This window comes from Nyctereutes procyonoides, unplaced genomic scaffold (genome assembly GCF_905146905.1).
Source record: "Nyctereutes procyonoides isolate TBG_1078 unplaced genomic scaffold, NYPRO_anot_genome, whole genome shotgun sequence".
Taxonomy (NCBI): Eukaryota; Metazoa; Chordata; class Mammalia; order Carnivora; family Canidae; genus Nyctereutes; species Nyctereutes procyonoides.
Genome location: NW_026575044.1, coordinates 13,018,318 through 13,045,498, shown reverse-complemented (window position 1 = coordinate 13,045,498; position 27,181 = coordinate 13,018,318). Strand labels below are relative to the sequence as shown.

At 42.3% G+C, this 27,181-nt stretch overlaps 2 protein-coding genes and 1 non-coding gene across 5 annotated transcripts in view; 2 read left to right on the top strand and 1 right to left on the bottom strand.

The window, feature by feature from the left end:
* The window catches only part of TP53BP2 (tumor protein p53 binding protein 2), a 120,688-nt gene extending 119,322 nt beyond the window's left edge, over nt 1–1,366 (bottom strand). For 2 of the 3 annotated variants that reach the window (XM_055324477.1, XM_055324481.1), the window contains exon 1: nt 1,029–1,366. The gene's annotated coding sequence lies outside the window, so the exon portion shown is untranslated. Of the gene's footprint in view, nt 1–211; nt 265–1,028 lie in introns of all 3 variants that reach the window. The other variant, XM_055324478.1, reaches the window with a different exon arrangement.
* A 120-nt stretch (nt 1,367–1,486) lies between these two features.
* The window catches only part of FBXO28 (F-box protein 28), a 32,583-nt gene continuing 6,888 nt past the window's right edge, over nt 1,487–27,181 (top strand). The window contains exons 1-4 of the mRNA XM_055324484.1: nt 1,487–1,766; nt 13,570–13,679; nt 20,538–20,676; nt 26,921–27,116. Of these exons, the coding sequence (XP_055180459.1) occupies nt 1,500–1,766; nt 13,570–13,679; nt 20,538–20,676; nt 26,921–27,116 (712 nt within the window). The 5' untranslated portion in view covers nt 1,487–1,499. The remainder of the gene's footprint in view (nt 1,767–13,569; nt 13,680–20,537; nt 20,677–26,920; nt 27,117–27,181) is intronic.
* On the top strand, nt 17,630–17,736 carry LOC129509176 (U6 spliceosomal RNA). Its single transcript, XR_008664290.1, has one exon. It is a non-coding gene; the product is annotated as a U6 spliceosomal RNA (small nuclear RNA).

The following is a 27,181-nucleotide window of genomic DNA, read 5'->3' as shown; positions in this document are numbered from 1 at the left end:
CAGGAATACTATCTAGTGTCACTTCTTTTGAGGATATCATATCAGGAGGTATGTGGTGTCCATTCCTCTCAAAACGCTGGCTATTAATGTTAATGATTTGATTACGGTAGTGTCCACCAAATTTCTCTATTGCAAACTTTTTATTTTTGCAAGTAATATGCAATTTGTAGGGAGTTATTTTGAGACCACCTAAATATTACGTTCCACCTACCTTTACTTTCTCCTTTTAGCATTTTTTTGATGACTCTTGCCTCAATCAATTTTCTATTGAGACACAATTCAGTGTAACAATCACTTTAACTTACTAGTTTTAGCATACTCCCAAGATCGTGCACCCTAGCTCTCCAACCCTGAAGCCCCTTCACCCCTACAGCATGCCACTCCCTCCCCTCTGCAGGCCTCCCCAGCCACACCCTGTCCCCCACCCCACTAATCCTCTGCCTGCCCAGGATTTACTACCCCAGCAGGACCTCCCTCTCCACCCCCTCCCCACAGCAGGCTGCCTTTGCTCTCCCATCCCTCACCAGGACCCCGCCCCCCCAACGCAGGATGCCTCTCCCTCCTCCCACCCTGCCCCCCCCAACCAGGACGCCTCTCCCTCTGCATCCCCCAGCAGGACCCCCCCCACCTCGTCCCCACAGCAGGCTGCCTCTCGCTCTCCCATCCCTCTCCCTCCGGCCCCCCCCCAAGGAGGACGCTTCTCCCCCTGCATCCCCCAGCAGGACCCCCCACCTCGTCCCCACAGCAGGCTGCCTCTCGCTCTCCCATCCCTCACCCTCCGGCCCCCAGCAACGCAGGATGCCTCTCCCTCCTCCCACCTTGCCCCTCCCCAAGCAGGACGCTTCTCCCCCAGCATCCCCCAGCAGGACCCTCGCCCCCCCCAAGCACGCCGCCTCTCCCCCTGCATCCCGGGGCAGGACCCTCCCCTCCCCCCGCCCCACTCCCGGCCCCCGGAGCCCCGCGAACCGCCCCGTGCCGCCTCCCCGCACCCCCCACCCCAATGCTGCCCCGTGGGTCTGGCCTCTTACATTCAGCACGGTGTTTTCCAGGTCCATCCGCCCGGTAGCCCTGATGAGTACTCACTCCCCGCCGTCCGCCTGAAGGGACCGCCTGACGGCACCGGCGACCACGCGCTGCCCACGTCGCGTCCACACTCGCCAGGCAACACTACTCCCCGCCCGCGTCAGGAGGCGCGCCCCGAAAGCCGCGCCCGCGGGCTGCACTCGGGCAGGCAGGGCTCCCTCGCCCTCCCGTCTTGCCGGCCTCGGGTCCGAGGGCTTCCAAAGGCCCCATTCCCGGGACGGAGGAGGCCCGGCCACCCCGCCACCCGGACCGCGGACCCCGAGACCCGCTCGCGCCGCCACACTCCGCGCAGGCCCCGCCCCTCGGCGGCCCCGCCCCCTCGGCGGCCCCGCCCCCCTCGCGGCCCGGGGCGGAAGTGACGCACCGGAAGCGCCCCTGGTCCCCTTGCAGTGGGGGCAAGGAATCAAACCCCCAAGATGGCGGCGGCGTCGGAGGAGCGGATGGCTGAGGAAGGAGGCGGCGGCCACGGCGACGGCGGCCCCTCTTCGGCCGTCGGTTCTGCCCAGCGACTGCCCCCCCCGCCCCCGCCCCCAGCCCCGCAGCCGGGCTCCCAGGCGCCCCCAGCCCCGGCGCTGGCTCCCGACCAGCTGCCTCAAAACAACACGCTGGTGGCGCTGCCCATCGTAGCCATCGAGAACATCCTCAGCTTTATGTCCTACGACGAAATTAGCCAGCTCCGCCTGGTGAGGCCCCCGCGGGACCCCCGCCGCCCCCTCCGCCGGCCGCGGTCTGGGGAGGGGCGGAGCGGGGAGCGCGTCCCCAGGGGAGGGAGCCGCAGCCGGCTCCAGTACGCGGGGTGCCGGCGCCGGGCGGCGGAGGCGTCCCCTTCCCGCCGCGGGGCTGGGGGGCTCGCTGCCCCCGCCGGGAGCCGGGCGTCCCAGCGCCGGCCCGCGGCTCCGGCCGCCCCTTGGGTGCTCCGGCGCCCAGCCCCGCGGCCGGGCCGGCCAGGTTCGGTGGGTCGGCAGGAAGCGCGCACTGTGCCCCAGCCTGGCCCCCCGCAGCCCCGGACCCAGGTCTCCCAGTCGGAGAAGATGGAGAAGGGTCGACGAGGCCTCCCCACACCCGGGGGGCCCGGGAGGCCCGAGGGGCCCGGGGGGCGTGAGCTCCGGGGGGGGCCGGCTCCCCAGGTGACCCGTAACGTAGAGCCCACCGAGAGCGCGTCCGGCTCGGCCTCGCCCGGCTCTCCCGCCCTCGGGGAGCACCTCGCCCCTGGACAGGGTTGGTTTCTCGCAGTTCGTGTGCTAACTAGTGACTTAACGCCCACCCGCCAGCTTCAAGTCTCAGGAGTTGAGGGGTTTCCAGAACGGACCGACGAGCCGGTGGGCTTCGACCTCGCCCCCTCCCCCCACCCCCGCCTTCCCTGGAGGGGGTGACGAGCCGCTTGGTTCGGGGACGTGTTTTGCTTCCTGTCGGGCAATTTATCCTTAAGTGGGAAGGAAATCGAAGGAGGTGGACGTGTTGAAGAGATCGCCAACCGATTCTGTGTAGGGGCTAAATCTGTGCGGGGATTGTTTTTAAGAGGACAAAGACGTATTTCTGAATGTACAGCGGACAGCATTTTCCCCTTCACGGGCCACACTCTGGGTGTACACTTGCAGTGTTAACGGGATGATAATTGCGCTTTTGAAAGGGAACCATACTTTTTAAAGAAAGTTTATAAATTTTGGCACAAACTGATGACCCAAGGTTTTTTTTTTTTCCAGTGAACCCAGCGGTTCTGCCCCTCCACCCCCGACCCCCCAGTCTGCAGGAACGGAAGATTCTTCGGTGGAAAAGCCATATTTCAAAATTGATTCTCCCTGAATTCCCATACATGTCATCCTAGAATTCCATATAGAGTCTTAAATGTTTTTTCCGGTGTTTATAAAGGATGGTCTTTGATCGAGGTTCATGGTGTCTGGAAACTGGGCATAACATTTGATTGGATTGAGCCTCAGTCAGACAATGGCTTTTGGAAAGCTTGAAATATTCCCAGTTCTGTTTTTTGTAAGTGTGGGGGGAAAACTGTTTGTTTGTTTGTTTGTTAGTCATTTACTTTTTTAAGACATTTTTTAAGGGGGAAAAAACTAGCTTCTCAGGGGAGAGAGTTAAAATACATCCCTCAGTTTATTAATAAATGAGATCTCTTTCAAGTGAAATATTCAGTTGCATTCTTAACTGTAAAGCAGTCATCTATTCTAGCCTTTTGTTGCTTCAAAGATTTTTCATAAAGAGCCTCTTCCCATCCCCTGTGCTACCTTCCTTTTCACCGCACCCCACAAAAGATTCTGCAATTTTATGTCTCAGGAGTCTTTTCCCTCAGGTTTAGTAATGGGGAACTATTTTCTTATTCCTTTGTTTACTTGAGGTTAATAGATAATTCTTAGATTAAGTGGATAATGTTTTGTGGACATTTGAAAGTGTCTTTGGCTTCAGATTGATTGGTTTGGTGTCATAAGATACAGTTCGGGTAGCATTATAAAAGATGTTCTTTCTTGCCACTAGATGTCAGCATTAATTTAATTGTGGTCTCAATGAAATTGGCAGTCTATAAACAGTGCCTGGTAGGTGCTTTACTTCTACCTGAAGAGCTATTTGCTAGAAAATCAAGGAACTTTAGTATATATGCTACTATCTGGAGTACACATTACATAGCTCCCTTCATTTTAAGGGTGTGTGTGTGTGTGTGTGTGTGTGTGTTTAGTGGGATTAAGGCTGGACGTGCTTGGAAGAGTGATATTAATTAAGAATAGAATTAGTTTCCATAAAGCTAAATGTCATCTGCTTAGTGGTTGATGATCTAGTTTATGTACTGTTTGGATGTTTGGGTTCTTTTCTTTCTTCCCGGTTTACATGCCTCACTAGGACCTCAATTGTAACTACGGTTAGCACCAAAATTTGAGGACAGGCACACAAACCATGTACTTATTACTCTGTATTTTCTTTAAAAGATTTGCCCTCAGTTGAAATTGCTAAAAATAACAGTTTTCTGCTTTGTGCATTTAGTTGATGATAGTCTTTGCTTTCTGTTGCCATGAATAATTGAAATTTGACTCTCCAGTCTAGTTATTTCCAAGGGATTGTCCAGATCCCTTATTGAATTGTTGGTTTGTTTGGTCATTTTTCCTCCCATTGACTATTGCTCCAAAAATGTACCCAGAGCCTAGAAATCCTGGTTACACAGAAGTAGTTCTTTAAAGATTTAATCGTATTTAAAATTATTTGGCAGAACACAGCTTTTGAAGTGACAAAACTTGTACTTTGAGTTGTTTTTCCCGTAAATCAGACAGATTTGTGCTGATGCAGCGTTAGACTGTCACCTAGGCCCCCTTGACAATGGCAAAGGTTAAGAAGTGAGGTCCTACCGCTAGTTAGGGAGTAAATCTAAGCCAAGTTTGAGTGTTTGACTTTGACTTTGTGAGCACAGTGTTCTCACTCACTGAAAAATGAGTGTGGGAGGCTTTTTAAAAGCTGTTTTACAGGGATCCTATCAAATTTCTTCCTGTATGGTCTGAATGGAGCTCCTATAAATTTAATAGAATCCTATTAGTGGTTTAGGACATAAATATGACTGAGGGTTAAATTCAGAAGTCTTGCTCATTATCTAGAATGAAATTTTCTGGTAGGTAGCAAAATACATATGTACTTTCATCCCAATATATTTCTCTAGAGCACTCTAGCAAGTTAAATATGTTACCCGTTTATAGTTCCTTTTACATCTTTTGTTCAAATATGTGAGACAGGGATGCCTAGGTGGCTCAGCAGTTGGGCCAGTGCCTTCGGCTCAGCTTGGGATCCCAGGGTCCTGTGAAGAGCCTGCTTCTCCCTCTGACTACGTCTCTGCCTCTCTTTCTCTGGCCTCTCATGAATACATAAATCTCTTTTAAAAAACACAAGTGTGTGGGACAGTTTTATAGAGAAGGTTGATTGGTAGGAAATATGAAGGAAAATGAGAAACCATTACTTTTTAATAGGCAAGCTGTCTTCCTCATATCTCTTGTTCTTTGCCAGTAGTTCTGAAATTTTTTTTAACCTCAGGACATCTTTACACTCTTAAAAGTTATTGAGGACCCTATAAGCTTACCTTAGAAAATCCTAGAAGACACAGGAAGAGACAACACATACTCTCTTAGCTGTCAGAAAAACTGTTAGGTGTCATGCTGCTACTGGGAAGGTCCACTGTAATGTTATGGAGGAACGAGAGTAAAAATGGTAAGTAACGTCTTAGTATTATGAAAATAGTTTGGCCTCAGAGTCTCGGAAGGATCTTGGGAATCCCAGGGGTCCCTAGACCTCACTTTGAGAACCAAAGCTCTTTGTTGCAGCCTGATGGAGAATATATTCTCTGTATTGTTGATTTGTGGGGTTTTTCCCCACCATTGCATCATTAAGTTGATTTTATTAACAGGTACTTACAGGTAGGAGATTATGATATTTAGGGGACTATTCATTTTCTCCTACAGATTCTAGTCCTGAAGTGAAAGGGATTCAATCAGTAACCTTGTCCACAGTGTCATGAAGACAATGGACACACACCCCTTCTTGAGCAAACTTAGAAAGCACCAGGATGGCAACTGCAAAGATAAGAAATACAAGAACGTTGAGGTTAATCGGGAGCATTTAATCAGAGAGGCTCCCTCAAGATAATGAGTTTTTATCCAGTTTATCCTTAGTAAAGGAAAGAGAGCATTCCCAGCAGAAAAGAAATGACGTGTAATGTAGTGAAGCGATTGGAGCAGGGTGACTAATTAGAACTATGAGGCGATTGTTTGAAGTGTCAGATGTCCTAGATTAGTGTTCAGACTCTACCCCCCCACCCCCTGCAATGTTCTACATTTTTTTATTTCTCAGACCGGCCAGATTTAAGAAACTATTTTGAGAACCTCCAGGGTTGACACCTTTTGCAAGGGGGCAGCAAGTAGGGATCTTAAACAGCTTCCACCATTTAACTCATCATTATTTCCTAACAGTGACCAGAGGCACCTGCATACTCCACTCAGCAGAGCAGCATAGATTCTTTTGGGACGGGAGAAGGTCCTAGCTTCAAAGGATGGCCAATGTATATGATCCAATCTCACAATTTTTGAGACTAGGAGCAAAAGATAACCTTTGATAGAGGTTTCTTCCAACCACCCACTTCTAGCATCTTGTACTTAAGCTTGATCGAAGCAGGCATCATGAAGCTGTTGAGTTTCCCAAATATCCTAGGCCTCTGGGAGCATGTGCTGCTGCTTCTGTAGCCTCCCCTTCTCTCCTTCTAGAACAGATCTGTACCTTGAGGATACACCTCAAGTGTCAGTTATGTCAGAAAAGTCTCTTTGGCTCTTCTCTGCACTTGACTGGGTAGTACTTCCGAGTTCCCATGCAACGTGGTTGTACTTACAGATTTTATTGGAATTGTCTTTGGAGGGGCCAGTTGGGCACTGAATTTAGGCTCCATTTCATCAGGAATTCCAGTGGCCTTCTGTAGTCTGTGATTCAATATAAATACTCAGTATTTGTTAAGTAAATGAAATATTCTTAAGAACAGCAGTATTCTAAGTAAAGGAGAGAAAATAAGTGTCATTGTGAAATAAGTGTATTTTCTTTTTTTTTCTTTTTTTTCTTTTTTTTTAATAAGTGTATTTTCTGTACAGATTATGGTAGTGCTAGAAAATGCACTGCTTCATATTTACCTTCAACAGAAGAGATTAGGATTTTTTTTTAACTTAAGACCATTTTAATGGGAATGAAAATTGATAAAGTGATGTGAAGTTAGTATGTAATAAAGGTAGCCATTTGCAGTAGTGCATCAGGCTGCATGGTAACCATCATTCCACTCCCATATTAATGAAAACAATGGTACAGATCATCAAAAACAGAATCAGAAAAGCTGTTCTATTTGGCTTTTAAGATGTAGTATAGAAATCCTGGGAACAGGCTTTTCTTCCTAATTGTTTTGCTCAGGCTAATATTAAAAGAAATTTTTATTTTCTTTCCAAGTGAACATCTAAGGGAGGATACCCAGAGAATTTTTTTTTAAGATTTTATTTATTTATTCATGAGTAGGGAGGGGTGGGGAGCAGAGACACAGGCAGAGGGAGACGCAGGCTCTATGCAGGGAGCCTGATGTGGGACTCGATCCCAGGACTCCAGGATCACGCCCTGGGCCGAAGGCAGGCGCCAAACCGTTGAGCCACCCAGGGATCCCCGATACCCAGAGAATTTAAGATTTGTTATAACTCTTTTTTTAATTTATTTTTATTTTTTTTTTAATTTGAATTCAATATAGTTAACATATACTGTGTATTAGTTTCAGGGGTAGAATTTAGTGATTCATCAGTTTTATTTTATTTATTTATTTATTTTTAAAGATTTATTTATTTGAGAGAGAGAGAGAGAGAGGCAGAGACACAGGAGGAGGGAGAAACAGGCTCCATGCCAGGAGCCCGACGTGGGACTTGATCCCGGGACTCCAGGATCGCGCCCTGGGCCAAAGGCCGGCGCTAAACCGCTGAGCCACCCAGGGATCCCCTGATTCATCAGTTTTATACAACACCCAGTGCTCATTACATTGTGTGTCCTCCTTAATGCCCATCACCCAGTTACCCTGTCCCCCCTCCAACAACCCTCAATTTGTTTCTTAGAGCTAAGAGTCTTAAAATTTGTTGTAATTCTACCTGCAGATAATTAACTGTCTCTCTGTATGTGGTGTTATAAACAGTCCACACCACATAGACAGAATTGTTTAAGAGATTTTATCACCCATCATTAACTATTTTGCCACTTTGCTCTCTCACTACTTATGTGCTCATTCTTTCTCTCTAAACGTGTGTTGTATGTCCTTCACACATTATTTATTTCATTAAACCATTTAAAAGTAAAATGCAAATATGATGACATTTTGTCCTTTGTATAATCACAGTATTATCACTTCCCAGGGATTTAACATTCCATTTTATATTCTTATTTCTCAGTTATCCTAAAAATGTCTTTGTAGGTTTTTTGTTTGTTTTGGTGGGGGATAGGGTTTTGAATCTAATAAAACATTTGTCTCTCTCTCTTTTTTAAAGATTTTATTTATTTATTCATAGAGACAGAGAGAGGCAGAGACAGAAGCAGGCATCATACAGAGAGCCTGATGTGGGACTCGATCCAGGGTCTCCAGGATCACGCCCTGGGCTGCAGGCGGCGCTAAACTGCTGCACCACCGGGGCTGCCCTTAAATATTTGTCTCTTTAACCTAGAACATTCTCTCCCTACTTTTTTCATTCTTTCATACAGTTTTGGTGTTTTGAAGAATCAGGGCAGATGGCTTATAAAATGTTCTACAATGCACATTTGTCTGATTGTTTTCTCATGATTGACTTCTAGTTTTTGAACTTTGAAAGGATTCTAGAAAGGTTTTGGTCTAGTGCCATCTCTCTGAACTTTGGCTGTGTAGTAAGAATACCCCCTGGTGTCCTTAAAATCTCATGTTGCCTCAAGAAGTCCTACTTGAGACTCGTGGCCAACAGTTTTCTGTAGCAGCAGTGTTAGACTGTAATCAGTTGAGAATAGTTAGGATTAATTATTTCGGTCTATAGAGCTGCAGATAACAAAATTTAAAAAGATACTAATTAAAAGCCTAATTTCTTAATTTAACTTTGGCCACTGAATAATTTGATTGACAAAGGAAGACAAGGTTCTGTTGTCTTAAGTTCCTTCCAGTTTGAAGGTTATTGATAAGCAGCCTAGTCTTTGATAATAGCTTCTGGATTAACTGGAGAAAAACATCAAGTATTTAATTCATTGGAGAAATGTAGAGCACTAAATAAATACATGAAAAATTTGGTTCCATTACAGTATTTCCTTGACTCTAAGATACAGTTTCAAGTTTTAACATTTTTGAAATCAGAATGCATCTTGATCAACTTGTATGTATAGTATTTTAGCAGTGCCTTTTTTCCCCCAGAAAAGCTTTTATTGAATTTGGTAACATCTTAAAGTCTCTACAGTATCTTAAACAAAATCAAAGAAGTCCACCCTTTTATGTTTCACAGCATCTAAGCTATCTGAAAAAGAAATGCTGCCAATTATAAGACCATTCTGATGTCAGATGTTAAAATACGAAAAAATACGCATTTTAGAATCAACAGATTTGATACCAAGATTAGGTTTAACAAGAGAAGTACAGGTTTCACAAATTTGTGGCAAGTGTGTCTTGCACTGTTAAGGACTATAATGGCACAAAAATCAAAAAAGATTCCTAAACAAAATGAAGAAAAATTTTCATTACTACTTACGTTAGAAAGTGATGGAAAAGAGTAAACATGAGCAGCCCGGGTGGCTCAGCAGTTTAGCGCTGCCTTCAGCCCAGGGCATGATCCTGGAGACCTGGGATCAAGTCCCATGTCGGGCTCCCTGAATGGAGCCTGCTTCTCCCTCTGCCTTGTGTCTCTGCCTCTCTCTCTCTCTCTCTCTCTCTCTCTCTCTCTCTCTCTCTCTCTCTCTGTCTCTCATGAATAAATAAATAAAATCTTAAAAAAAAAGAACAGACACTCAAATTTAAAAAAAAGAAAAAGGGTAAACGGTGACATTTTAAATCTTCCAAGTATTTAACAACGAAAAACTACATCTCTTCCAACTAGAACAGCAGTGCCAGAGGAACCCAGACTAAACTTTCCACTGGACACTGGTGTGTATTCTATGAGCTCCCTGTTAGATTGATGTGTCTGTTTTTGCTGATCTCTGAATACAGTGATAGTTTTTGACATAGTCATCATCTTTGTGTGCTAAACTCCAGAATTTTATTTTATTGCCTTGGGTAAACGACCAAATTGCTAGGATTTTTGTTGTATTTTTAATAACTAGGGAAATAAAATTTCTTCCTGTCAGCCTTGGGAAATTCTTAAAATACCCATAGATATAAAGCTACATTTTAAATGAGATAATTTTGCATTGCAAGTTAGTGTACATCATCAGCAGCCAACATTAGACTGTTTAATGTAGGGAAAATTAGTGTACAGTTGACCTTTGAACAATGCAGGGATTAGGAATGCCGACCCCTATGCATTTGAAAATCCACACAGAACATGTAACTCCCCCAAAACTACCAACAGCCTACTATTGACATAAATAACTGATGAACATATTTTGTGTGTTCTATGTATTTATATGCTATATTCATAAAGGAAGCTGGAGAAAAAATCATAAGAAAAAGAACATATGTTTACAGAACTGGACTGTATATTTATCCAAAAAAATCCATGTTTTAAGTGGACGCTGCAGATCAAATTTGTATTGTTCAGGGGTCAATTGCTTCTGTTTTCCAGGGGTCACTTTACTGCTTTCTGGATTCTAAACAAAGATACATGATCTATTGTATCTTTGTTTTTGTGCTATTGGTCTATCAGTGCTATTGAACATCCAGGAAAGAAAGAACACCAAATTATATGCTGCTCTTTTCTTACAATAATATTGATTAATGCTACAAATATTTCTGACTTCAGCTTTTGTGGTGCCATTTTCATTTGTGACTTCCCATTTTCTCTTTTTACCAGCTTTTAACAATAATGTCAGTTGAGACTCTATATAGGCCCTTATTTTCTTACGTTATGCTTGTTCATTTGGGGGTTCATCTCCATTGATTTCGGCTATCCTGGTGTGAAATTTCTGGAACCACATATTTAGTCCTAATTTTATAGTTGTTTACAGAAAATGACCAGCTGTCCCCATACGAGATCTTTCCAAAAATGGGTGATCTTTAAGTTACCATCTGATTTCCCTGCTCAAAATATGGGAGATTTTATTCTCAGCTTTGCCTGCACACCTGATCTATCCTGAGTAGTAGTTTGCTTGCCAGTGATTTATTCACTCCAGATTCGGTGCCTTTGCATGGGTCACAGCTCTAACTTAGCAGTCCTTTCTTCTTTGCGAAGGTAATTCAAATCTTGTATCATGTGAAGGCTTCCTTGGCTGACCTTATGTGATTATGTATTCACATTCTCATCACCCAGCCAGTACTCATACTGCTCAGTACTTAGACACTAGGTGAGTTTCTAGATTATCAGAATACATCCCAGCACTTAGTAGTTTTGGTGCAGCAAAATGCTAGTATAAAAATGAAATAATATAGGGAATAACTTGGAAAGTATTGCAATAATATCTGACCTTAATTTTTTTCTCTATAAATTTGCTGCTAAAAAATTATTTCTCTTATTTCATCTCAGAAATTACCAAAGAGGTTGCATAGCTCACAAAGACAAGAAGTGTTTCCTACCAGATTGTGTTAAAAGGTGCTTCATGTGAAACAGATTTGGCAACAACAAAATTATTTCTAAAGCCCTCAATTTTTATTCCCCAGAGGTGCCACTTTCAGGTCTTTGGGCTGATGCTATTTTGATAACTGTTGACTTTCTTCTGTGAAAGAGGAGAATTTAATCTACTGTATTCCCTCTCATCACACATGTAGACATACCTCCTCCTTCCCCCAATAACATAATAAACGTGGAAGTATTTTCATTGTAGTTCTAAGTTATTATTTCCACCTTTCACAAGTGGACAATGGAGCTTTCCAGGAGCTCTGTGACATGTGATGATGTCAGCATACCAATAACTCATGAAATGCGTGCTTGTGTATTGTTTCTTAGAACTTTCTAAGGTAATACTTCAGTAGATTGAATGCAGAAGCAGATAGGACGATTCATTTCTGTTTTATAAGACTACATATCAAAGAGATTTCCAAAAATGTAACTCACTATTTTGTTTTAGAAGAGTTTTTTGTTTTTGTTTTTTCCTTTATTTATGTTGGGGCACCTGGCTGGCTCAGGTGAAGGAGTATATGACTTTTGATCTTGAGGTTGTGGGTTCAAGCCCCACAATGGGTGTAGAGCTTTCTAAAAAACATAAAGTTTAAAGTTTATGTTAATATGTATTGGTCTTATTATTGTAATTTTTTAATAGACATTGACTATATGTTAACAGCTGGTTTAGTTAGAAATAGATCCCACTTTATTCTAAAATATCAGTTATTAGGAATTACTCTTAGTTTCATTACTAAAAGTTCGCTATATTTTTATTTCCAAATGGAAAAGAAGTGTTTTCCTTAATGCCATTTCTTTGGCATGCTATGATTTAGGAAGTACATAATGTTTAATATTAGAGTACTATAGCCTTCATTAGCTTCAGTCCTGTTTCCCAGAATTTTTATCTGTGTATTCTCAGGAGAAAGCAAACATATCAAGAGTTTCATCAGCATTTCAGTTTCAACAAGTATTTGTCAAGCATTTGTGCTTGGGTGCTGTGAGAGATAGAAGCATATGACAACCCCCATCTAATCGCCTTGGCCTTGATCTAGATTTATCTCAGTGTCTTGCACTTTCAACATCCACACCTATACAGTGAAAACTAACATTCAAGTTGATGACTCTGAGTCACTGCAAAATTCTCAGTCATCAGAAAACAAACAGATTTTGTGCACTGGGTTTCATTAAGATAACAAAGATACTGGGGTGTCTCAGAAATACAGCACCAGTGGAGCAAAATTTTCAAATGAGTACTAAGTTAAACAATTTACTTAACAATTTTTAGAGAGTACTTTAGAGTTTATCCAAAGTGACTTTAGCATGTCTTGTTGCTCTTAACCCTAATGATAGCCCTTAGTTACGGTAATATAGAAGGCTGACTCGGGCTTTCCAATGGTAGCTGACTTGCTCAAGAATGTGTAAAAGTTAGGCTCACAATCAGGTGTTCTGACTTACAATCCTGGGCTTTTACTGTATAAAAAAAAAAACAGTATTCCTTAAAGATTCAAAATAGTCGAGATTCTGCTCCATATGTTAAAAGATTTTATATTATGTAGGATATGAGAGAATATAGTATAACTATCTACTTAACCCTGACTAGTAGAATAAGAATTCTTATTATATAGATCCTATAAACTTGGAAAGGTTGAATATACTTTTGAGCTAAAAGAGAATTTTCGGGATCCCTGGGTGGCGCAGTGGTTTGGCGCCTGCCTTTGGCCCAGGGCGCGATCCTGGCGACCCGGGATCGAATCCCACGTTGGACTCCTGGTGCATGGAGCCTGCTTCTCCCTCTGCCTGTGTCTCTGCCCCTCTCTCTCTCATTCTATGTGACTATCATAAATAAATAAAAATTTAAAAAAATCATGAAAAAAAATAAAAGAGAATTTTCTTTTTTCAACCCATTAAAAACCTTTTGAATTTGTTGTTTTACTGATCTTCAGGATACATTTTCTGACCATGATAATGGGGATAAATTCAGAACATTGAACAAATACCTAACATAAAGGTAAAGTATTCCTTGCCTACACGTAGTATTAATTTCTTAAAGTAATGTTGCAAGAGTTATAAAGTACGAGAGGTTCACCTCTTAATCTTTGTACCATCTATATATCATATGTACTGTTTGAGAGATTCAGACAGCAAACTGGCACAGGGAACTTTCAGCCAACAGGAGTCTTAAGTTAATTGTTACTTACTTGAATTTACATGTTAAAATTCTTTCTCCTCTTGCTGCCCAAAGGTTTGTAAAAGAATGGACTTGGTCTGCCAGAGAATGTTGAATCAGGGATTTCTAAAAGTGGAGAGATACCACAATCTATGTCAGAAACAAGTTAAAGCACAACTTCCAAGGTATGTTGGGCTAGTGGTGGCAGTAATTTACAAATGGGAATTTTCATTGTTTCTTGGTTGGTGTTTTTAAGTAATGGTTATACCCAACATGGGATGCCCTGTTGTTTTTGTTTGTTTTTTAATCTGGGTAAGCTTATATTTTAAATGGTTTCCCATGTTTTTATAGGGAGGGTACTTGGATCACAATAAGTGATTTTGACTATGGTTTATCCTCTCTCACCATTTCTATTCAGCATTTTATTGGAGGTTCTAACCAACCAGGGCAGTTAGGCAAGAAAATGAAATAAAAGGCATTATTAGAAAGGATTAGACTAGAAAGGAAGAATTAGTGTTCTCTCTTCATAGATGACATGAACTCACATATATGTGATCATATATATAAGGAGTCCTCTGTTAGAGTTCATAAACAAGCTCAGCAGGGATACAAGACATAAGATCAATATACAAAAAGGAATTGTATAATTATGTATACTCACACTAAATGATCGGAAAACAAGATGATTCCAGGATGCAGGGATGGGGAGAGCAGGTGAAGGGGAGTGGGAGGTACAGGTTTCCAGTTATGGAATGAAAAAGTCATGGGGATGAAAAGTACAGTATAGGGAATATAGTCAGTGGTATTAGAATAGCATTGTATGGTGACAAATGGCAGCTACCCTTGTAGGGAGCATGACATAGGTTATAGAGATGTTGAGTCACTGTGTTGTACATCTGAGACTAAGGAACTAAGGTAGCATTGTGTGTCAGCTAGACTCTGAAAAGGGAGGGAAGAAGGGAGGGGCCTAGCTGGCTCAGTCATGGGAGCATGTGACTCTTGATCTCATGGTTGTGAGTTCAAGCCCCACATTGGGCATAGAGCTTACTTAAAAAAGAGAGAGGGACCATTCCATGTACAATACCATCACAAAGTATAATGACTATTAAAAAAAAGAATTGTCTACTGCAAACTACAAAACATTGATAAAAGACTTAAATGGAAAGACATTTCATGGTCATGGATTGGAAGACTTCATGCTGTGATGGTGGCAGTTCTCCTCAAGTTGATAGGCACATTCGGTGCAATCCCTGTCAAAATCATAACTGTGTTTTTTGCAGAGAAAATAGAAATGAGAGTATAGAATACCAATCATTACATGTTTAGTTAGTTCATTTTCAATAAGGATGCCTTGACAATTCAGAGGGGAAAGAATAATGCTTTCCACAGATGATGCTGGGATAGCTGGGTGTCTGTTTGTGAAAGAATGAAGTTGGACCCCTTCCTCACACTGTCTACAAAGATCAACTCAAAATAGACTATAGACCAAAGTGTGTCAGGGTATACCTTAAATCCTTACATGGAAACAGTACTGACCTCCATGAACTTGGATTAGACAGTGGTTTCTTTTCTGTGACGCCAGAAGCACGAGTAGCAAAAGGGAAGAGTAGGCAGATGGGACTTCATCAGAATTTAAACTTCTGTGCTTCAGACAATGACATCATGCCAGCGAAGGATCAACCTACACAAGGAGAGAAGATAGTTACAGCTCGTCTTTCCAGTGGGGGACTTACATCCAGATCGTGTGAGGAACTCTTAGAATTCAACAGTAAAAAGACACAGAACCTGGTTTAAAAGTGGGCAAAGGACTTGAATTAGACATTTCTCCAAGGAAGATAAACTGGAGGCAAGCAAATACAGAATACTCAACATCAGTGGTCACCAAGGTGTTGTAGATAGAAACAGAGATACTCCTGAACACCCGCTAGGATGGCCCAAGGAAAGAAGACAAAAAATCTTAGGTAGGATGTGGACCAATCGGAACCTTTGTAGGTTACTGGTGAGGTTATAAAATGGTTCTGCCACCTTAGAAAACACTTTATTGCTCCAAAGGCTAAACATAGAATTACCATATGACCTGGCAGTTTCACTCCTAGGTATATAGCCAAAAGAAATGGAAGTACAGCCACACAAAAAAAGCTGGTACATATGTCTTCTGTGCAGCATTATTCATAACAGGCAGAAGTGGAAACAGCCCAACAGTCCTCACCTGATGATAGGATAATCAAAATGATGGTATGTCTCTATGATAGAATATTTGTGGGCAGCAGAAAAGAATGCAGTCCTTGATACATGCTACAACACAGATGAGGCTTAAGAACTCTGCTGCATGAAAGAAGACAGTCACGAAATGCCATGTACTGTACAACTCCACAGTTACCTGCTGTGTCTAGAATAAGCAGATCCATAGAAATAGAAAATGCACTAGTGGCTCCCAAGGGCTGAGGAATGGGAGTGACTCATAATAGTTATGGGCTTTCGTTTTGTGATAGGAGAGATGTTTAGAAATTAAGTGGTGCAGAAGCTTACGCATAACAGAGTGAGCAATCACCACAACTAAAAGACAACTTACAGAATGGAAGAAGATATTTGTAAATGACCTATCAAGTAAAGGGCTAGTATCCAAAATATTTAAAGAACTTATAAAATTCGGGGATCCCTGGGTAGCTCAGCAGTTTAGCGCCTGCCTTCGGCCCAGGGTGTGATCCTGGAGCCCTGGGATCAAGTTCTGCATCGGGCTCCCTGCATGGAGTCTGCTTCTCCCTCCGTGTGTGTGTGTGTGTGTGTGTGTATCTTTCTCTCTGTGTCTCTCATGAATAAATAAATAAAATCTTTAAAAAAAAAAAACTTATGAGATTCAACACCCCAAAAAACAAATAATACAATTTAAAAATAGGAAGAAGGTGTGCTTGAGTGGCTCAGTCAGTTAAGCATCTGACTCTCAATCTCAGGGTAATGAATTCAAGCCCTGTGTGGAGCCTACTTTAAAAAGGGGCAAGGGGAGAAGACAGGAACAGACGTTTTTCCAAAGAAGATATGCTGATGGCCAACAGACACATGAAAAGATAATCAACATTTCTCATCATCAGGGAAATGCCAATCAAAACCATAATGAGACCCCACCTCACACCTGTCAGAATGGCTAAAATCAAGCCAAGAAACAACAAGTGTTGGTGAGGATGAGGAAAAAGGGGAAGCCTCTTGGACAGTTGGTGGGAATGCAAACTGGTGCAGCCACTGTAGAGAACAGTTTGGAAATCCTTCAGAAAGTTAAATATAGAGCTACCCTACAATCCAGTAATTACACTACTAGGTATTTGCCCAAAGAATACAAAAACACTAATTCAAAGGGATATATGCACCCCAATGTTTATAGCAGCATTTCTACAATAGCCAAAGTGTGGAAACAGTCCACGTGTGCATCAGCTGATGAATGGATAAAGAAGATGCGGTATATACACATATTCTATTATATATATATAGTTTTACAAATGTTATATTATTCCATAGAATAATGCTTAGCTATAAAAAATAATGAAATCTTGCCATTTACAATGACATGGATGGAGCTGGAGAATATTATACTAAGTGAAATGAGTTAGAGAAAGACAAATACCATATAATTTCATGCATATGTGGAATTTTTTTTAAGATTTTAATTTATTCATGAGAGACACAGAGAGAAGGGCAGAGACATAGGCAGATGCTCAACCACTGAGCCACCCACGTGTCCCGCATATATGGAATTTAAGAAACAAAACAAACTTGCAAAGGGAAAAAAGAGCGAAGGAAATAAAAAAATATACTCTTAAATGTAGAGAACAAACTGATGGTTGCTGAAAGGGAAGTATGGGGGGGATGTGTGAGAGGGGTTGGCGGGGGCACTTGTGATGGGCACTGGATAATTGTGTTGAAGTGTTGAACCACTGGGTTGTACACCTGAAATTAACTTTACACTGTATGTTGACTAGCTGGAATTTAAATAAAAACTTTTAAAAAAATAAAAAATAATTTTAAAAAATTAAATGGTGGTAGTAGGTACACAACTCTGTGAATATACTAAAAACCATAAAGTTATACACATTAAAAGTGGTTTTTATATGTGAATTATTTCACAATAAAACAAAAAGTTTAAGTGCTCGCTTCGGCAGCACATATACTAAAATTGAAACGATACAGAGAAGATTAGCATGGCCCCTGCACAAGGATGACACCCAAATTTGTGAAGTGTTCCATATTAAAAAAAAAAAAAAAACCCAAAAGTTTAAAAGGGAGCTGGAGGCACCTGGGTGGCTCAGTCAATTAAGCATCTGACTCTTGGTTTTGGCTCAGGTCATGATCTCAGGGCTGTGAGATCAAGCCCCGTGTCAGTCTCCCCACTCAGTGCAGAGTCTGAGATTCCTCTCCCTCTCCTTCTGCCCCTACCCACCCCTCCTCTAAAATAAGTAAGTAAATCATTTTTAGGGGCTCCTGGGTGTCTCAGTGGTTGAGCATCTGCTTTTGACTCAGATCATGATCCCAGGGTCCTGGAATCAAGTCCTACAGCAGGCTCCCAATAGGGAGCCTGCTTCTCCCTCCCTGTATCTCTGCCTCTCTCTCTGCGTGTGTCTCGTGAATAAATAAATAAAAATCTTTTTTAAAAAATCATTTTTAAAAACATTTTAAAAAATAAAAGTTTGCTTTTTCGCAACGGGTTTGCCACCAGAACACAGGTGTCGTGAAAACCACCGCTAAACCTAAACTAAAATGGGAAAGGAGAAGACTCACATCAACATCGTCGTCATTGGACACGTAGATTCGGGCAAGTCTACCACTACTGGCCATCTGATCTACAAATGTGGGATCGACAAAAGAACTATCGAAAAATTTGAGAAGGAGGCTGCTGAGATGGGAAAAGGCTCCTTCAAGTATGCCTGGGTCTTGGATAAACTGAAAGCTGAACGTGAACATGGTATCACCATTGACATCTCCCTGTGGAAATTTGAGACCAGCAAGTATTATGTGACCATCATTGATGCCCCAGGACACAGAGACTTTATCAAAAACATGATTACAGGCACATCTCAGGCTGACTGTGCTGTCCTGATTGTTGCTGCTGGTGTTGGTGAATTTGAAGCAGGTATCTCCAAGAATGGGCAGACCCGTGAGCATGCCCTTCTGGCTTACACACTGGGTGTAAAACAACTAATTGTTGGTGTTAACAAAATGGATTCCACTGAACCACCCTACAGCCAGAAGAGATACGAGGAAATCGTTAAGGAAGTCAGCACCTACATTAAGAAAATTGGCTACAACCCCGACACAGTAGCATTTGTGCCAATTTCTGGTTGAAATGGTGACAACATGCTGGAGCCAAGTGCTAACATGCCTTGGTTCAAGGGATGGAAAGTCACCCGTAAAGATGGGAATGCCAGCGGAACCACACTGCTTGAAGCCCTGGATTGCATTCTGCCACCAACTCGTCCAACTGATAAGCCCTTGCGTCTGCCTCTCCAAGACGTCTACAAAATTGGTGGTATTGGTACTGTACCAGTGGGTCGAGTGGAGACTGGTGTTCTTAAGCCTGGTATGGTGGTCACCTTTGCTCCAGTCAATGTTACAACTGAAGTAAAGTCTGTTGAAATGCACCATGAAACTTTGAGTGAGGCTCTTCCTGGGGACAATGTGGGCTTCAATGTCAAGAACGTATCTGTCAAAGATGTTCATCGTGGCAGCGTCGCTGGTGACGGCAAAAATGACCCACCAATGGAAGCAGCCGGCTTCACAGCTCAGGTGATTATCCTGAACCATCCAGGCCAAATCAGTGCTGGATATGCACCTGTGCTGGATTGTCACACAGCTCACATTGCTTGCAAGTTTGCTGAGCTGAAGGAAAAGATCGTCGTTCTGGAAAGAAGCTGGAAGATGGTCCCAAGTTCTTGAAATCTGGGGATGCTGCCATTGTTGATATGGTTCCTGGCAAACCTATGTGTGTTGAGAGCTTCTCTGACTATCCTCCTCTGAGCCGTTTTGCTGTTCATGACATGAGACAGACGGTTGCTGTGGGTGTCATCAAAGCAGTGGACAAGAAGGCAGCTGGAGCTGGCAAAGTCACCAAGTCTGCCCAGAAAGCTCAGAAGGCTAAATGAATATTATCCCCAATACCTGCCACCCCAGTCTTAATCAGTGGTGGAAGAACGGTCTCAGAACTGTTTGTGTCGGGATCCCTGGGTGGCGCAGCGGTTTGGCGCCTGCCTTTGGCCCAGGGCGTGATCCTGGAGACCCAGGATCGAGTCCCACGTCGGGCTCCCGGTGCATGGAGCCTGCTTCTCCCTCTGCCTATGTTTCTGCCTCTCTCTCTCTCTCACTGTGTGCCTATCATAAATAAATAAAATAAAAAAAATAAAAAAAAAGAACTGTTTGTGTCAATTGGCCATTTAAGTTTAATAGTAAAAGACTGGTTAATGATAACAATGCATCGTAAAACCTTCAGAAGGAAAGGAGAATGTTTTGTGGACCATTTGTTTTTTTTGGTTTTTTTGTTGTGTGTGTGTGTGTGCGTGTGTGGCAGTTTTAAGTTATTAGTTTTTAAAATCAGTACTTTTTAATGGAAACAACTTGACCAAAAATCTGTCACAGAATTTTGAGACCCATTAAAACAAAAGTTTAATGAGAAAAAAAATTTAAAAAAATAAAATAAATAAAAGTTTAAGTGAGCTGCTTTTATGGGTAAAAACATAGTTCCTTGTCCACACATCCCTGCATAATTCTTTCATTTCTCTGATTTTTCTAATTCAAATAGCCCTCAGGCCTGATAACAGCCAAAACAAAAAACAAAGATTTTTTTTTTTCTCCCCCAAATAATTTATCAGTGAGTACTAGTCCTTGGGAGGGATTTCTGGACATAGCAATTTGATGATCGTTACAATTAAATTATGACCCAGTTGTAGATATCAGAATTAACGGGTCTCTGTTAGACTATTAGAAATCCCATTAAAGGCATTTTCATTGCTTACCATTTTCATTCACAGTACTTCTTTCATGGTTGCTTTTTCTTACCATAGGAGGGAGTCAGAAAGAAGAAACCACTCATTAGCCCGTCACGCAGACATCCTTGCTGCTGTTGAAACAAGGCTCTCACTGTTAAATATGACTTTCATGAAGTATGTGGATTCCAATCTCTGTTGCTTCATCCCAGGAAAGGTAAAATAGAACTGCTTACCTAAAACAGCTGGATTGCACTGCTTAAACTGAAATTACTCTAAAGCAGTTGTTTACCTGTCAGAATTGTTCTACTTCTTTGGAATGAGTTCCTGTGAATGGCTTTGTTCAGCTTCTGTACAGAAGCTGGTAGAGAAAGCCATATTTTGTGTGATCTCCATTTTGAAAGACCTCATTGTGAAACATACAGTAGAAGCCCTGCTGTTCTTTAGAAAAGCTTGTTAGGAATTCATCCTCAATTCCAGGTAATAAGCTATTTCCATAAATATGAAGGGAAAAAAAGAGTTCCTACTAAAGAACCCATTTGTGGGCTTTTACTCTTTGTTTAGGATGGACAGTGAGCAAGTTTACAGGTATTTCCTTGCGTTTAGGATTGTTCTGATTTGGGGGAGATGGAGTAGGAGGGACAAGCTGATGTTTGTTTCGTGTGAGAAGTGTTTCATGAGGACGACTTGGGTCCTTCCAGATCAGGCAGGTGTAGATACGAGATAGCAGTGCAGGAATAGTGGTGATGAACACAGAAGGCAGTCTATGGGGGCGGATTGACCGTCACCAAGTCCTGAAGGCCCCAGCACTCAGCATACTACTTGTGTGTATCTTGCTTCTTGAATTGGGAATAAATTCAGATGAAATCTGTGTGTATCGTATGTGGAAGAAGTAGAGATGCATTGAAAGACCCTTTTGCTACTTACTTGATGCTGGCAGAAGATTCCATTTAATGTGGTCGGAACTAAGCAAGCCCTAGAAAAAAGTCGAATGTTAGCTTTTTGTTATTTCTGTAGATAACACTGGCAGTATTTTCTATATACATCCTCTGTCTTCGGTTTTCTGTGAGGTTTATTGGGGGGGGTATCCTGTTTCTTATTTTATTTAAAATATTCTTCAATATATCTCACTTTCATCCTTTTGGCTACAAATTCTTCTGAAGGGTACTTAACTTTAAAAGGTGACCAGTTGGCAACTTCAGATTCTGATTCTTATGCCAGATTGTATCCAAATCTGATTGACAGGCCTCAACTCTCAAGTATTCCTGGGAGGTTGACTGAACTAGTATAGGTTGTCCCCTACAGCCTCATGGTTTTTAACCCATATCTCATTGTTAGGAATGTGAATATTTAAGAAACACAATTTCCATAACGTCAAAAACAATTCAGCCAGTCGTTAGGAACCAGAGTGGAGTAGTTTGTGCTAAGTCCACGTGGCCTGCAAAGCCTGAGCAACTTCATACATGGCCTTTACAGAAGTGGCCAATCTCCATTCTGGGTGATCAGGACCACATACTTGGAACGCTGCTCTTTGCTGTCTTAACAAATAGGGTCAAATCCAATCGAGCTTTGCTGGGGCTTTTTGCAAGTCTTTGTTGACTCACATGTTAATTTTGGTACCAAAATAACAAAACCAAGGCCGCAGGTGTGAAGAACTTGTTCAGTTTTTGTTTTTGTTTTTGTTTTTGTTTGTTTTTTTGTTTTTGTTCAGTTTTGAAGGTATTGCAGGTCAATGCGGCATCAACTCTAGGCAGCTCCTCAGCCAGAACCCTCACTGTGCCCTCAGTGGAGGAGCAGCTGGGGAGGGATTTTGTACCCAGCCTCACATGTAATACAGACCTATCCCTGTCCCTTGTCCTTGCTCTCATCTTAGATTCGTGAAATACTTGTTATTCTCAGAGCACGCTCATGTGCACTGACTCATGTCCTTCCCATCACGGCCGTGGAAGGTCTGGCCTGTTCCTGTCCCGTCGGTAAGAACACGGGCCCAGCCAGCTGACGTGACTTCACAGAAGCTTCACTTGAGCCTTCTGATTGCCCGGTTATCGTCTTCAGTGTTTTCTTCCATTTTCCCTTAAGAGTACCCTTGTCTTCACAAAAACTCACCCTCGGTTTTCTCCTGTAACCCTGAAAAAAACCCCACCAAAAAAACCCAGAAATAATTTTTGTTTTTTTAATCACACCTAATTCATCTTGAATTGCTTTGTTTCTTAAAAGGGCCATTTTTATAGCTTATGTTTTACCTAAAATAACAAACACTGTGTATACTCAAAATATTACTTTTTTCTTTTTTTTTTTTTTTAATTAAGTAATCCCTGAGCCCAGCGTGGGGCTCAGACTTATGACCCCGAGATCAAGAGTCACCTGCTCTGCTGAGCCAGCCAGGCACCACCCTGAATGTTATTTTTTTATTCTCATGTAGCTAGTACTTTTTAGCTTGTTTAGTCAAAAATAAAACTGCTTACTTAACACACTCTGCAGCATTGGGGTTGCTTTATGATTGCTCCCTTTCTGTACTTCTCAGCCTTAAACTGCTCACATTCTGTCTTCAGAACTGAAGGCCGCGGCACTTAATCACACGTGCCTGAGTATGTTCTATAAAATAATTCTCTCTCCGTATAACATCTAATCTTGATCTGGTATATGGTTCCTATATTAGGTAATTCTTGTGTCCCACCAGATCCTGCTTCTGGATTTTACTCAAAAGTTCAGGAACTTTCATACTTCATAGGAGAACACATTTTTGTGGTTTTGTTAGAATTTACATCTATGGTAAACATAGCTTATATGAGCTATGCTCATAATATCTCCTCAGCTCTGAGAAACAGTGGACAGCATGTGGGGAAATAAATGAGTGTGCCCATGTTCCAATAAACCTTTATTTACAGAAACAGTGCAGGTCCAGTAGGGCCTCTGCTGCCAACCTGACCACGTGTGGCCGTTCCGTCCATCTTCTCTCAGAACCTGGAGGCTGTGGGTGTCTAGCTCACTCCTCTATACATTTTTCAAGTCTTCTGACAGAGAAGTCACACTTTTTACAGTCAGTTGAGGGTCCATGTGGCATCTCACACATACTGAAACACACATGGAACAGAGGCCAACTTACTGTCCTGGGAAATAGAGTGATGATGGAAGATGTGGGTAAGGCCTGTTCTTCAGCACTGCTCGTGACCCTGCTTAGGAATGTGAAACCCAGGGGTTCCCAAGAGTCAGGGTTTTCAGTGTAAGTAATTATGCAAGGTCACAAGTCCAGATGTTCCTGAACAAACCTAAAATCTGCAAATTAGGTTTTGTTGGTTAGTTTTTAATGTTTTGGCCAGGGAGATGGCGGGTGGGGAGGGAGTAGGGGGAGAGGATGGCAGTGTGGCATTATGTAATCTCTTCTCTTTTTTTGGTAACTTCTTGATGCAATTTCATATTTGCATGAAAACTGCAAGAATAGTACGAGGATCTTTCATAGGCTTTTATCCAGATCCCACAGTTATTTACCTTTCGTCCCATTTGCTTTTATTCTCTCTGTAAGTATGTGTTGTGTTTTTTCTGAATCATTTGAAAATGGTGGAGATAACTGTGACCCTTTATTCTTAAATATTCTTATGTATTTCTTGAGTAAGCATTTTCTAACTGAGCTGCAGCATGGTTACCAAAGTAGGAAGTGTGACTTTGATACAGTGGCCCCTCTCTCAGTCCAGAGCCCCATCCAGTGCTGTGCTAGACTCTGTATCCTCCTTAATGGGGCAGTTTCTGTGCAGCCTTGGCATACCCTGATCTCCACATTTTTGAAGAACATGGGTTCCTTCCGGATGCCCCCTTCACGATGTCCCTGCCCTGCCCCTCTTCCTCCACCCCCACCCCTCCCACCATCTGGGCTAAGCAGGGGGTTCTTGTGAGCTGTCTCTGTGCTGGGTTCTTCAATACTAGCAGAGAATCATCAGACTAATATGAAACACAAATGGGGGAAGACATCTTTGAGAAAACCATTCAAGGATATAAGCCTTAGAGAAGAAACCATGACTAATATTCTAAGAGAAATAAAAAAGGATAGAGTCAAACATGTGCCACATAGAAATAACAGAAGTTGTTTTTTTTTTTTTTTAAGATTTTATTTATTTATTCATGAGAGACACAGAGAGAGAGGCAGAGACATAGGCAGAGGGAGAAGCAGGCTCCATGCAGGAACTCTGATGTGGGACTCGATCTTGGGCCCCAGGATCACACCCTGAGCCAAAGGCAGACGCTCAACCACTGAGCCACCCAGGCATCCCCAAAATACAGAAGTTTTTAAATGCACTTAAATTTCTTTTTTTTTTTTTTATTTTTTTTATTTTTATGATAGTCACACAGAGAGAGAGAGAGAGATAGAGGCAGAGACACAGGCAGAGGGAGAAGCAGGCTCCATGCACCGGGAGCCCGACGTGGGATTCGATCCGGGGTCTCCAGGATCGCGCCCTGGGCCAAAGGCAGGCGCCAAACCGCTGCGCCACCCAGGGATCCCTTAAATTTCTTAAATATGGAAGAAGTGTTGAATTAAATAAAAGGAGTAGAAGGGAAGGTTGAGATCTCAAATAGAACAAAAAGGTGGAAAGTGAGAAAAAATTAGGACAAAGAGGTTCAGTTTTTTCTTTGGAACTTTGCTCAACAAGTGACATAAGATAGAAATTCTCTCTCACAAGAGTCCACACACTGCAGCCGTATCCATAGCATGTCTGTGCTAGTTAACATGAGCTGCCAGCATTAGAGATGCAGTGCTCACTCACCATATCTGGTTGGTACCATACTTTTTAAAATATTATCACCTCAGGCTCAGGTAGGATCAGCACGCAGCACATTTGAAAGCTATAGAAACAGCCACTAAGAGTTTGAGTGCCTAGGGGCACTCCGGTCGGCTCAGTCATTGAAGCGTGTGACTCTTGACCTTGAGGTTTGAGGTCCTGGGTTCAATGCCCACATTCGGAATAGAAATTATTTTTGAAAATAAATAAAACTTTTAAAAAATTGAAGGAATGATCTGAGAAGTAGAAAATCACAAGAAAAAAAAAGAAATTTAGTGCCCAACCTTAAAAAAAGAAAATTAAAAAAAGAAATTTAGTGCCCAACCTTAACATGTGTGATCTTTCCAGTAGACTCAAGACTCATCACACCATTACATTCTTGCTGCTATAGTAATTTTCAGAAAGTAATTAAAGCCACGGAGGGGGTTGAAATATTTTGAAAATTGGGTAGATACCATGCTTTTCTAATATGTGCCATTGCAACCATAAGTAACTTGAGTGGTAGAAGCAGTGTGGTTCTCAGGTGCCATGTTAGTTTCTCCTTCATCTCGTCCTTTGAGTATAACTTTTGGAGAGACGGGACTCCTGACTCAGTCATTGAGCATCTGCTTTCAGCTCAGGGCGTGATCCTAAGAGCTGGGATTGAGTCCCACATAGGGCTCCTTGCTGGGAGCCTGCTTCTCCCTCTGCCTGTATCTCTGCCTCTGTGTGTGTATGTGTCTCATGAATAAATAATAAAATCTTAAAAAAAAAAAAAACTTTGGAAAGAGGAAAGACATTGTTTTTAATTTTATTGAAAACTTGGATTATCAACCACTTGACTAAACCTAATCTCTCTCTCTCTAGTAAAATTTAGAAACATTACCTTTCTTAATTGAAGACTTGAGCAAATGGAGAGATGCCTTGCTTTGAGGCTGTATCTAAAAGGCCAAAACCAGTAAAGATAAGAATATGGTACAAGTTAGTTTACAGGTGTAATTTTTCAGTTCTCAGGGTTAGAGCTGAGGGCCAAAATGTACAGGGAAGGTTCAGCTACCAGTGCAGCAAGAGCATTAGGAACCAGGTGGTCAGGAAAAAAAAGGAACCAGGTGGTCAGAACTTTGTTTCTTTCTCATGTCTGTTACACTTGTGTTTCCCCATTGTGATGACCCTTAAGGTGAAAAGGGGTCTTTTGCTCCCCTTTGGTGATCGCAGGAGAGGGGGACCTGAGGAGACTTCATTCCAATCCATAGCAAGTCTTAAGAGAAAGAAAAGCTTGGAGGCCAGAACACCTCATCCCAGAGCAGGAAATTGAGCTGGGTCCCAGGGCTTTGGGTCAGTTCTTCTCCCCATCATCGCAGACAGAATTCAGTATCATTGTTTAGTCCTAAGGCTTCTCTAGCAGCTCATAGCAACACTTTGTAACACAACCTGTCGCTCCCTTACATTGTGATTTCCATCAGAGCAAGAGCTGTATTTTTATTCACCCTGATTCCTTAGCATCAGCACCTGCTACAGAAAAATCCTAATAAATACGTTTGTGAAACTCACTAAGAATTTCAACAAGCCAAAAGCTGTGCGTTACAGACGGTGTTGTTCACCCCATAGGTCTTTACAGGGATTGCAAAATAAGCTGTCACTTCTCTCCCTATTTAGCATTTTTTTTCTAAACACAGAATTGGAAGTGCTAATGAGAACTCTTTATTTTAGGTGATCGATGAGATTTATCGTGTGTTGAGATATGTCAATTCTACCAGAGCCCCTCAGCGAGCCCATGAGGTACTTCAGGAGTTAAGGGACATCTCCTCCATGGCGATGGAGTACTTCGATGAGAAGATCGTGCCCATTCTCAAGAGAAAGTTACCAGGATCAGATGTGTCTGGAAGACTCATGGGCTCTCCTCCAGGTAGCTCTTGTTCTTATGTTCAGTTTAAAGTAACATTCATATATAGTTTCATAACTTGCTCTCCC